Consider the following 12,275-nt stretch of genomic DNA (forward strand, 5'->3'; position numbering starts at 1 on the left):
CTGACTTTACCACACAGAGGCAACAACAAATACTCCCATTGAAATGACATTCCATGCACTGCCTAATAGCTTACTGAAAACTTTCTCCAGGAAACATATGAGATCTTAATTTGTTCAAATTATTAGTAATAAGAGATGAGCTTTTCAGATAAACAGCATTAGAAAACAGTACAGTTTACAAAGCACAGAAAATGCACTTTATTTGAACTTAATTTCAAGGAGCTGAAACTAAACTAAAGCAGGAAATTAGCCCTCAGCAAAGCAGCCAGAATCGTCCTCAGCATCCAGAGCACAAACTGAAGGGGAGGGGAAGAGGTCCTCCTTGCCAAAGAACATAATTCTGCTGTCTCATTACTGTTTTGCTAAAATAATTTAATTAGCAGTCTTCAGATGCAGGAAGGCATTTATGCTTCATCAGGAAAAGAAAGGGTGTGGGGGGGTGAATGGTACAGGCTGTTCCAGCATACCAGGAACACAGCACTGAATTCTTCCAGCTATCGGGCCAAAGCCGGATTGGCTTACCAGAACTAAGTACTTTTTTGATCCAAAGGTTTAAAAACTAAAAAGGCACCAGGCAGTCCAATATCTGCACAATCTTAACTCCAAATAAAAAGAGATGGCTCAGCCGTGGAGCAGAGCTGAGGTACACCATGTGAATGAAATATTGTGCTTCCCTTCCCCATGTACTGTCAGAGCCCTAAAGCCACCCTGGTCCCCACCTTTCCTTATGCTCTGCTCATGCGGGCATGGACGCTTGTCAGTAGGGAATTCCATAACTTGGGCTTTTATACATAGCTATTTAGGCTGATTCCTTCACACTGCTCCCTACAGTCAGCACACAGCACATTCAATTAATGTGATAAAATACTCATCTAGGCTAATTAATAAATATTTTCTCAGAGTCAAACCGTATTTTAATTTCACCAGCATAATCCACAGGTAACTAAGATTAGCCATGTCTAAATGAACTGGCAGGCTTTGAATCGCTAGTTGAGATTAGCTAAAAATATTGCCATGATGCATAAACCCAAATAGAAACCTGGTCCCTCTCCCAGGGCAGTATCAATTCTGCAGTCCCAACAGGTGTAAAAAATAATTCATCTTTGTCACTAAACTGCACGAATATGCAGGAGGGGGAGGCGAGCTGCTGACAGAGAAGTTGTCACTTATACATAAACACTTCCACAGCACAAATCACAATTTAAAGGTGCTAGGGTCAAGAGCCACGAGGAGCCAGTTTTGTTCACCCACAAATTTCCAATGCTCCTATCAATTTTATGATGCAAATTCTGTTCCTATATAACGCACATAAAGTGTTTCAGTTGTCTGAGGAAGGTTTTGAAACTCAGCCCACGTAGAAAGAAAATTCTTCACTGAAAACAGTTTTAAAAGTAGGAAACCAGTTAGACAGCACCTGGGTACAAAGATCACATTTGTTTTGACTTAGTTCCTTAAATCCTTTGAATAGCAGTTAAGAGCACGTACTCTATAAACGTTCCTGTGAATATCAGTTAAGAGCACATACTCTATAAAAAAAAATCATGAGAAAGTGGGATGTTCACCCAGGCGCACGCTGATGAGCCGCTATTCATAAGTCCTGTCACTTAAGTGCCTTTTTATTGCAAATAGTGGGATTTGCGAGAACAGACACCAGAAGATTCTCTAACTGTTAAGGGCTGAATAAACAATGGAAGCATGAGCATTTTTTCTCTGCTGCCTCCCATGTGAACTGCACAGGCTCAGCCCCATGCAGAAAACAGCCCGTTTCCTGCCAGCCTCCCATTGCTGTTCTCTAAGGGTGCGCAGGGAAGGGAATTCAATGGTGCTTTCTGTTTGTTTCATTGCACAAATTAGAACGCGGATAAAACAACCATCTCTGATGAAAACGTAGTTTCCTTGGAGCCTTCAAACTATGCAGAAGTTGTATTTTACCAGCTTTGTTCCCCCCCGGCAAACAGCCCTCTGTGCCATGGGGCAAGCTGAGCCCAGCACCCGTAATTCATGGCTCTGCAGTCCGAATGCTGCAGGCAGACCACAGCACAACAGACACGTGCATGCAAGCAGAGAGGTAAATGCACTCACCCGAGAGATGGACAGGGGCATGTTGAAATCCTTGCCACCTTGGAGCCTGAAACCCCAAGGAGCCGGGCCGACAAGAGACACGGTGTAGTTGCTCATGATGTTCAGTGTTCAAGGATCCAAGCCAAAGAATCGATGCCTGTGGAAGAGGATTATGCTTTTAATTTAAAGAAGATAAAAATAAAAGGCACTGTCTACCATTTTAACATCCTTATTTCCATACAATGAGAAGAGCCAAAAATCCACACCAGGTCTGTTGTTACTTATGCTTTTATTCCTCACACTCTGTTGTCCTCAATAGCTTAGGAAGAAATATATGGAGCTGTTAACATGGGCTTAAGACTTCAGATCTCTGCTGCTGAAGTATTTGGATCTCAAGAGAGGCACATAGACATTTGTCAAGTACTTCTTACTAACAGAATATTGGGGGGGGGGGGGGGGGGGGGGGGGGGGGGGCAAACCTCAATATTGGGAGGAGCATGAATTGATAATATCCCTTAAATCCAAGTACAGAAGAAAATCCCAGCACCAACACATTCATTTCTAACAAAATAAGTACCACATGCTGAAATGTCATCAGCTCAGAACTTGCTTCTAAACACATTATGGTCTGACAGCTTTAAAATGATGTCAAAATGTCACAACTTTGAGGTTAATCAGAAGAAAAAAAAAAAACCCTGACTTTGTTTTTATAGCGTAACTTTATATTGGTATAACAATGCTACAGATGAAACACATATTAACAAGTCTCAGATTTAGCAAAGTTAACATACTCACAGCTGCATCTTAATGTTGGGGAAGAAAAAAATAAAAGAAAAACAAAGCAAAGCCCAAGTACCTTCCTCCCCTCCGCACAAATGTGGGCAACAAATTACCTTTAAAAGGCAACCTCTGCACTTAATTGCCGCTCAGAGTCAGAGATAAGGGCTTCAGTTTCACCTCAGATAAGTAACATTACAATGACATCTTAGGTAGTGGATCCCGTCTATTTTTGTATGGTTGAAGCGAGGCAAAGTACACACCAGCGTGCGCGGGTGTAAGCCTACACCGTGGCACAGCCGGATTCCAGACTTGTGCATTGACATTTAAGGTGGCACTCCAATCAAACTGGAGAAAGCAGGCTGCAAAGCCACCAAGCCGTGTGTGACCTCTTCATACACAGGTGGGAGATTTTATTTTTTTTATTTTTGAGGCAAGAGATTTTGAAAAGGCAGCCCGGCCTCGTGGGCTGCCCAAGGTGCCACCGCAGCCATGTAGATGCATGGAAGGACATTTAAAGTCACTCCCCAAGAGGCGTCGGTAGCACATGCTTCTGGGTTCACCTCACAGAACCACAGAGACCTGCTGCTCTAAATCATTATTTCTAAATCTGACAGCAGAGCTTGCAGCCACGCTCATGCTGACAGCCGTTCAAATAAGCCAAGCACAGCTGCTGGCCTGAGGTGGGACAAGGAGATAGCTCTGAGGAAGCAGAAGCTGAGCTACCTGGGCAGCTCTGGCCCCATGCGCTGTCTCAGCCCACCCCGAAACGCCTCAGCAGGCACTGGCGTACGGAGAGGGGAGCACACACCCTGACCCTTCCTGCAGCTGGAGAGGAGGAAGGAAAGAGAAAGCCTCCGCCGAGTGTGAGCTGGGTCTCTCCCTCAGCACTGAAGCAAGAACTACAACTCCTCTAACTCCTCCTGAAAAGTGGATTTTAGTTAGTCACAGACTTCTTTCCGTAGGAAAGTAGGAATGCCTTTCGTTCCCTCTGAATGAGGTCCACCCCAGTGACAGGTCACCACGAACCACAGCCACATCTAGCGAGCAGCACACATGCCACAGGCAGAAGGCTTTACCTATCCGCCCAAACTCGGGGAAAAAAACTGCACAAGCCTTCCAAGTATAACAGCTAGTTACAGTAACAGCGTTAGCAAAAGACTAAGTTACATTAGGAAAGGATACAGGTTTTTTTCCTCTCTGTTCAAAGCGAATAGAGTTGGGAAGGAAGAGACTGCCGGCTGAAATGCCGGGCACGGCTCTCAGCATCCCTCACCTTTACTTTCTCACCCCCTCGATGCTGCCGTGCCCCCACCTCCAGCCTTACGAACTGAGCAGGAAGGAGCGGCAGAGGGGGGAGACCCCCCAAATTTAATGCCACGCACTTCTCACAGCGCACCAGGGCAGCACCTACGAGAAAGGGCTGCAACCCACCAACCCCGCCTTGCACAACCGACCAGCCAAGGGCGAAATTGTGCAACTTGCGCTTGTTTTATCAAACTCCCGCTGGCTCGGGCCCTGGCAGCGGGGGAACTTCAAAACGCGGAGCCGCGGGGGCAGCCGGCACGGACCCCAAGCCCCCAGCCCTGCTGCCTGAGCCCCGTCTGCCTCTCCGAGGCGGTCCCCGGCAGCTCCTGAGCCCTGTGCCGAGCCGTGCCAAGCCGAGCCGAGCCAGGCAGCCCGCCCCTGGGGCAGGCGACCCAGCAGCACCCCGCATCCGCATAGACACGGGGCGCCCCCCCAGCCCCGCTCGGGACCACGGTAACGTTACAGCCCAAGGTGAAATCAAGCTACAAGAAGTCCCGAAGAGTTTCAAACCCACGGCCCAACCTGCCGGCTCTCCGCTCCTCCTCCTCTTCCTCGCCCCTTCGCCTCTCGCTCACCACCCGGTGCAGGGCGCGGAGCGGCGAGGACACCCGCGGCGTCTGCCGGGCGGCGGCTCCGTCCCCCCGCTCTTGTTTGCACTTCCGTCTGCTGCTGCTCCTCCCCCGGCACGGCTCGGCACGGCTCGGCTCGGTTTGGCTCAGCGCGGCTTGGCTCGGCTGGGCTCAGCACGGCAGGGACGGGGGCAGGGGCGGGGCGCGCCCGGAGCGGGGCGCGGAGCTGGAAATCCTCAAATGCACCGCTCCCGGGCGGCCCTGGAGTTCATTATTATTGTTAATTATAAATAATAACTATTTTTGAATAGGGAAATGCGCTTTTTCTTTTTTTTTTCCTTATTTTTTTTTCGTTTTGCTTTGCGCACAACTAAAGGCACACCTGTGAAATGCAAGGGCCAACGAAGGGGTGTTGGGTCTCTGCACATTGCCGCCCCCAAAAGTGCCCCCCCCCCCCCCAGCACACAACAGGCACAGTACATGTAGGCTGCCACAGCTGTCTTACAGGGAAATTTCTACAAAAAGGGCAAAACTTTGCTTTATTTACAACAGAGTAACATAACAGGGATATAAACAGGGATATAAGCACCTCCCAAAGTACATCAAAGCTGAGAACAGCAGTGAGGCAGGAGAAGTGCTTAACCAAAAGACAATGCTGGCACGAGAACACATGGGTATAAAGTGACCACAAATAAATTCAATTTAGGAATCAGGAAAGGGAGGTTTCTGGAGGAGTGGGTGCAAGGAATCAAACTGGTTTTAAGGTGAAGCTTGATCAGATTATGAAAAGAGTTATACCATGGGCTTGCCTGCCAGCAGGATAGTTATTTATCACAAAGACTTTCAGACTGACAACCCACAGCCTCGTTTGGTCAGAGGCAGGCCAGGCAGCATGCTGTAGTGCTTTGCTGACCTGCTGGCTGATGCCTTGCAGTGGGGAGAAGCAGGGTGAAGATGCAGCAGCGATACCACTGCAGGTTCAGCTGTGTCTCACACCTGGGGGAGGCTCGAGGTTCCCTCCCTTCTCTATTTCACATTCATTAAAAGTGATTACAAATGAAAGTGGTTGGGAAAGAGACAGGCGTCTCATTAGCAGTAGCACCACAACTGGGATAATTTCAATCTGCTCTTCAAGCATAGATTTGCTGTGGAGAAAGAGTGCAGAAGAAAGTTTTAAATCTGAGTTTATCACAGCCAATGCAACACAATTCTTTACCATGATCCTGCCCAGCCTATCTGTCCTTGTTTAAGAATAGGGTGGCACTGTCCCTCATCTTCCCAGTCCTAGTTTTGTGAGCTTTAATAGGGGGGTTTTAATGTTGTCCCAGGGAGCTGTGCACCTCCTCAGCTGTCCTGACTAAGCTGAGTGCCCCTCACACCACATCTCAACAATAAAAGCATCCAAGACCCAGACTAATATACCAGAACCACTCTTCTGGAAATCTGTCTTCCTTACCCTGCTCTGTTCACATTAAGAAGTGTCTTTAATCAAGCAAAACTGAAAATCCCCATTACACACACACACGGACTCTCTCACATGATTTTAATTCACAGAGGTAAAAATTCCCCATCCCAGGGATTTTTCATTGTGTCACAAGGGCCTTAGGTCACCCTCACGCTGTTTCATTTATTAGAGGAGAAAGAGCTCCAGGCCCCCGCTCCCCAGTGTGACCCACGTGGTGCCTCCAAGGTCAGCGTGTCCCTGTGCCAGCCAGTTGAACAGCAAGCTGCTCACAGCTCACCAGAGCACATAGCCCAGAGTTTCGCACTTATCCTGGGCTACTAGCTAGCCACATCAATGAAAAACATCCTTTTCCACCTCATTTCTCCTAAAGCCTGTGGCTTTTATTTGTAGATGAATCGCTTGCCTGAGCTAGGTGGGGACGGGCCATCTCAGGACTAATTCAGCAGGACTGAAGGGGAACTCTCAGGGAGGCTTTGGCTGGTGGGCATCCCTAGTACCACCGTGCCCACCTTGTGTTGTGCCCATACATCACATCCTGGCCAGCATTGCTCCCAGCTGATGGTCTTCAGGGCCATCACCACTTCTCCGCAGCCTGATCCCCTTGTGACAAATGAGCCTGTTTTCCCTCACACTCTCCAGAGGCCGTTTGAGATCCTGTCATTCTTGGTCTGTTTTCAAATATTCTCCTCTTTGAGAAAGCTTTTCATTAGGGCTGAATGGTGAAAAGAGAGACAGCGAGTGGAGGACAAACCTCGGCAGCAGCCAGAACCATGGCCTGCCTGTTCTTCCTACTGCTGCCGTGTTTCAGACAGAGCTTGCATTTTTTCCCCCCTGAATGAGGAAGGAAGAAGTCTGGAAATTAATTAAATGCAGTAGTCAGCTAGCCACGCAGATGCAGCCTATCTCAAAATTACTCAGGCACTTAAGTCTTGTTTAAATGCTAATGAAATGCCTTAGGTGCTGGGTAATGGGTACTGCAGAACCTGCTGGAGAACATCACCTGCGGTCCTGAAGTACACAAAAGAACTCATAAATGCAAAAAGAGACCATAAATTATGAACAGATTAACAATTCACAGTGAAATAATTCTCAATTAAACAGCAGTTAATCTAACACTTGCTTTCTGTGTGCTGAGACAGAGAACTGCAGGCTGTGCTTGTGCTGCGCTACTACTTTCACTTTTGCTTTTCTTCCAGATGTAATGTTACTGCAAGTTGTAGTCAGTGTGCAGCTGGATCCAGCGTGAAGTAACCCTCTCCTTAGGGTTAATTCACTCTAAATGTGAATTAAGAATGCGAATATCATTCCTGGCCTAAGAGCTTATTCCAAGATAACTCTCTGCCCAGCAATGAAATACATTAGGCATGTTCTAAGTGTTTCTGAGAAGCTGAGGCTGCAGTCAGCTTTTTGACAGGGCAAGCTTTTATGCTTCAGTCGTGGTGAATCCTAAACCGCCTCAAACTGGTATCACAGAAACACTTTTATTTTTCTGTCTTTTTTTCTTTTTCCTGTCCCTGGTTTGCAGAGATACCCAGCACTGAATTACATCCTCTCCCATGCATCCTGTCGATCACCCTAACTCCCTGAAGACTTGTTTCCTTGTGCAGGAGCAGGCACTGAGCAGCTGAGCCCACACAATTCACTTTGTGTCAGCTTTGTTAGTCAAAAACAAAACAAGACAAAAACCAAACACAGTCAAGTTTACCTTATCTCTCCTCTCACTTCTCACCTTTTTTTATTTGTTCCTCCCTTGGTTTTCCTCTGGGTGTGCCATCCACCCTGACTTGTTCTCAGCCCGTTTTTCCACTGGCTGCATATTCTCACCTTACTGCTTCAATTTCTATAGCAGTTTCACTCATAATGGTGCTGCTCAGTCCAATTTTAAGCCCGTGGCTTTCATCAGATTGAAATGTTAACAACATTACTCTTCCCAATTCAAACAGACAGCCATTCAAGCTCGTACTGCTATAAGCGGATTTATGGTCTTTTTTGCATCCTGATTTCTTCTTTATTCTAGCTTATCAACCCTTCTTTATTTTTTTCTTTAATAGTGCTTTTCTTTTTAAAGAAAAAGTGATAGCTGCTAATAAAATAGCCCTTATTCACTGCGTCCCCCTGAAATTTGGTAAATCATGCAAACAAAGGAAATAAGTATGTCATTACCTGACTCCTTTGCAGTGACTGAGCAGGCACATCCAGAGCTCGGTCATTCATCCAAAAACTGGAAGCTACTCCAACCTATTTTATTTCTCCATCCCAGGGATAGGAATGGCCACCTACATGCAGGCAACAGCCTGTGCTACAAGTTAAAAATTTCTTCCCTTCTAGCCCAGATCAATGCCACTCCAACCCACTGTTTTGTTTTGTTTTGTTTTGTTTTGGGTAACACGAAGGGCCCTTTGAGGAAGTCCAGATTACATCCTTATCATGTTAAACCTGTGTTGTTTTAGGGGCTGAAACCTACTTCATCCTCAGCCCTGTGTGGTGGTTTTACTTAGCCGAGCTCCACCACAACCGCTCTCTCAATCCCCCTCCTCAAAGGGGGAGAAAAATATGACACAAAGGGCTCGAGGGTTGAGATGAGGACGGGAGATCTCTCAACAATTATTGTGACAGGCAAAACAGACACAGAGTAGGGAGATAGTAAGATTTATTGCCTATTACTAACAAGCTAGAAAAGTGAGAAACAAAGGAAAGAAACCAAAAATGCCTTCCCCCCACCCACCCTCTTGCACCTCCTCCCCCTGAATGGCCCAGGGGAACAGGGTATGGAGCTGTGGTCAATCCATGATGCTTCATCTCCAAGGCTCCTTCACACTCGCTCTTTGCCCCTGCTCCACATGGGGTCCCTCCCACGGGATGCCGTCCTTCCTGAACTGGTCCTGTGCGGACTTCCCACAGGCAGCAGCTCTTCGAGAAATGCTCCAGATACGGGTCTATACCATGGGGTCCATCCATCAGGAACAAACTGCTCCAGCACGGGTCCCCTATGGGCAGCAGCTCCCCCCAGACCCCCTGCTTCTGTGTGGGCTCCTCTCCACGGGCTGCAGCTCCAGCCTGGGGCCTGCCCCGACAGGGGTCCTCCACACGCCACAGCCTCCATCAGTGCAGGTCCACCTGCTCCACCGGGGGCTCCTCCACGGGCTGCAGCGTGGAGATCTGCTCCGTGTGGGACCCATGGGCTGCAGGGGGACAGCCTGCTCCACCAGGGGCCTCTCCACAGGCTGCAGAGGAACTGCTGCTGCGTGCCTGGAGCACCTCCTGCTGCACTCACCTTGGGGGCTGCAGGGCTGCTTCTCACTCCTCTCTCTCTCTCCCAGATACTGTGTAGCAGCATTTTTTTTTTCCCCTTTCTTAAATCTGCTCTCACAGAGGTGCAAACATCATCGCTTATTGACTCGGCTCTGGTCAGCAGCAGGGCCCTTATCTAACATGGGGCAGCTCCTGGATTCTTCTCACAGAAGCCACCCCTATGGCTGCCTGCTACCAAAACCTTGCCACATAAACCCACTGCATTCCACCCCTCACCTCTGAAAAGCATATTTAAGAATAATCACAATATACTCTTACTTTACTATCATCACACTCTTCACAAACTTCTCTTACATCAAAAAGAAAAAGAATTCCCCACACCAAAATAAGCATAACATTATCACAAAACCAATGAGGCGGACAATTTACGCACACACCACCCCTGGTCCCTGTGAAGCATTTGCCACCATTTACATCTGGTGTCCACAGGCAATAAATATTTATATGTGTAAGGAATCAACTCTCAGAGGAAGAATTGAAACCAGTTCTTCCAAATTCCTGTGCAGATCTCGACTACCGGATTACCCTACCCCAGACTGTTATATCCCTTGCTGTTCCTTAAACCACACCAATGCATGGAAAAAAACCCTCAGACTTCATGTTTCCCATTCTTGACACAGCATAGCATGTTACAGGAGCAGCTACTTCAATCATCTACCCTCTTCAGTCTTTTAAATTTCCTTTTCCTTAATGGCAGGGAAGGGTTTCTACAGGAATCCGTGGCTTGGTGTGGTTTAATTGCAGTCCATCAGCTGCGCGGGAAGGGCTTGCTGAGTGATGTCTCACAGCTAGGCTTGACATCCGCCGCAATCACTAATTATGTAGGGCTTGGCAGGTAAACATCCAACCCTTCAGAGCGATCCGTGCAGTTATTTATATTAATTAATGCCATGGGAGAAGAGGTGCAGCTCAGGCTTTAATCTTTTATGTAAGGTATTGCAAGGGAGGGGATGGGTGCAAGCTGGAGCATGACAAGTGCTTTGCCTGGCAGCTGGGGAGCAGCCTGGCACACCTCAGCCCTGGCATCGTTTCTCCTTTCTTCCCACCAGCACCACTATTTCAGTCACCAACAGCAACAGGCAGCCTTTTCCCAAGATCCATATGCAGTTTGGCCAGAGGTGGTCTGAAAATGCCCTTTGGGGCTGTCATTGTAAGTCAGTCAAACCACTGCAGCTGATTCTGTATGGTGTTTTTTGTTTGTTTGTTTTTTATACAGAAACAAATATCAAGGTAGTCCAAACTGGTGAAATTTGAGTGTATCAACAGGTCCAACAATGCATTTACAAATGTATAGAAATTAACTAACTAACTAAACATAGCTTGCCTACTGCACTGACTGATCTAACCATTATAAACATTTAGGTAAACCCATTAAAAAAAAAAAAAAAGGATTTAGAGAAGCCTCTCTAGGCCTTTGCTACCACCTCTAAACTTATATTTCTCTGAGGAAAAATAAATAAATAAATAAATAAAATAAACTAACCGTGAGAGCAGTGAGACCTGAAAACATGTCAAGGAACTCTTATTTTAGCCACTGGCCACAAAAAATATTAAAGCAAGTAATAGCTATTCCCACGGTAAATAAAAGACATCTAATCTTTACTGATGAAGGAAAATGGAGAGAAAAAGAAACAGAGACATTCATATTTATATATCTGAAGAATTTGTACCAAATTTACACTCACCAGCACCATATTTGTGTGAATTATGTTAAAGTGATTTATATCCCTCTTGCTGCTTGTGAAAACTCCTGTTCCTTGTCGGTTTTGCAAGGTTAGCTGCCGCGTAGAACTGGGCGTCACAGACAGAAAAATGAAACCTGGACTGTGCCAATATTTTTGGCTGAAACACTGGACATAAATGAAGAATAACAGAAGGGACCAAAGGGACAACCAAAGGGACATCCTGCATCTCTAGCTGCCCGTCGAGACTGTCACCTCCCTACACGTTCCTCGTGTGGATGCAGGAATCAGATGAACACAAAGCATCACTGAGCCCCTGCCTCTCCCTCCCAAGGTGCTATAGCATTTTCTTCCCTACCAAAATTACATCTTTAAAGTGTTAGTGCTTTTTTTTTTTTTTGGTCCCAGCTGTTCCTATTGGAAGGCTGTCCTTGCCTCTGTTTGTTTTAATGGTCAGGAACCTGCATCTGATTTCCAGCCTAAGTTTAGTCACAGACAAATTTAAATAGTTCTTCTCCCTCTCCATGGTTCCACTCCTGCGTATTTTTAGATGGAAATCGTATCCCCTGTCAACCTTAATTTTCCTAGGCTAAGCGAGTTGAGCTTGCCTCGCCTCTGTTTGTAAGGAAAGATCGTGGCTCTCCTGGTGATCTCAGTAGCCTTTCACCTGTTCAGATTTGTATTTTCCCTGAACATGAGACATCAGAATCATATATAGCATCCTGGGAACACCTTGCCAATGTCGTCTTCTGTAACAGAATATCTCCACTGGAAACATTTTGTTCAACGTATTCCAGGAGATTTCCTTGTCTGAAGAAAATTATACCAGTGCTTCAGAGGTACCGTGCGGTTGCCTGCTACATTTTATGCCCACTTTTCTTCTATTCTCAGCTTCTGCTTTTTCAGACTAACAGCAATTATTGATGATAATCTCCATATGTGTTCTTTAGCCATCTATGCTTCTGAAATTAATTTACTTTGGTTTATTTTCTTCCCATAATATTTTTCAGGTTTTCCACCCTCCTGATAGTGCCTCCCAACTTTTCAAAATCCACTAGTCTCACCAGCAAACTTGTAGTCTTTATGCCTAGTTCACTAATG

The 12,275-nt window shown here is 46.6% G+C and overlaps 1 protein-coding gene across 10 annotated transcripts in view; it reads right to left on the reverse strand.

The window, feature by feature from the left end:
* Nucleotides 1–4,864, reverse strand: part of PDLIM5 (PDZ and LIM domain 5) — a 132,189-nt gene extending 127,325 nt beyond the window's left edge. For 5 of the 10 annotated variants that reach the window (XM_080592161.1, XM_080592157.1, XM_080592166.1 and 2 more), the window contains exons 1-2: nt 4,661–4,854; nt 2,083–2,218 (exon numbers count right to left, since the gene is read on the reverse strand). In XM_080592161.1, coding sequence (XP_080448287.1) covers nt 2,083–2,178 — 96 coding nt within the window. In that variant the 5' untranslated portion in view covers nt 2,179–2,218; nt 4,661–4,854. Of the gene's footprint in view, nt 1–2,082; nt 2,219–4,660 lie in introns of all 10 variants that reach the window. The other 5 variants (XM_080592162.1, XM_080592158.1, XM_080592165.1 and 2 more) reach the window with 3 other exon arrangements.
* Nucleotides 4,865–12,275: the final 7,411 nt, after the last annotated feature.

The sequence above is a fragment of the Anser brachyrhynchus genome, assembly GCF_964034855.1.
Source record: "Anser brachyrhynchus genome assembly, chromosome: 4".
NCBI lineage: Eukaryota > Metazoa > Chordata > Aves > Anseriformes > Anatidae > Anser > Anser brachyrhynchus.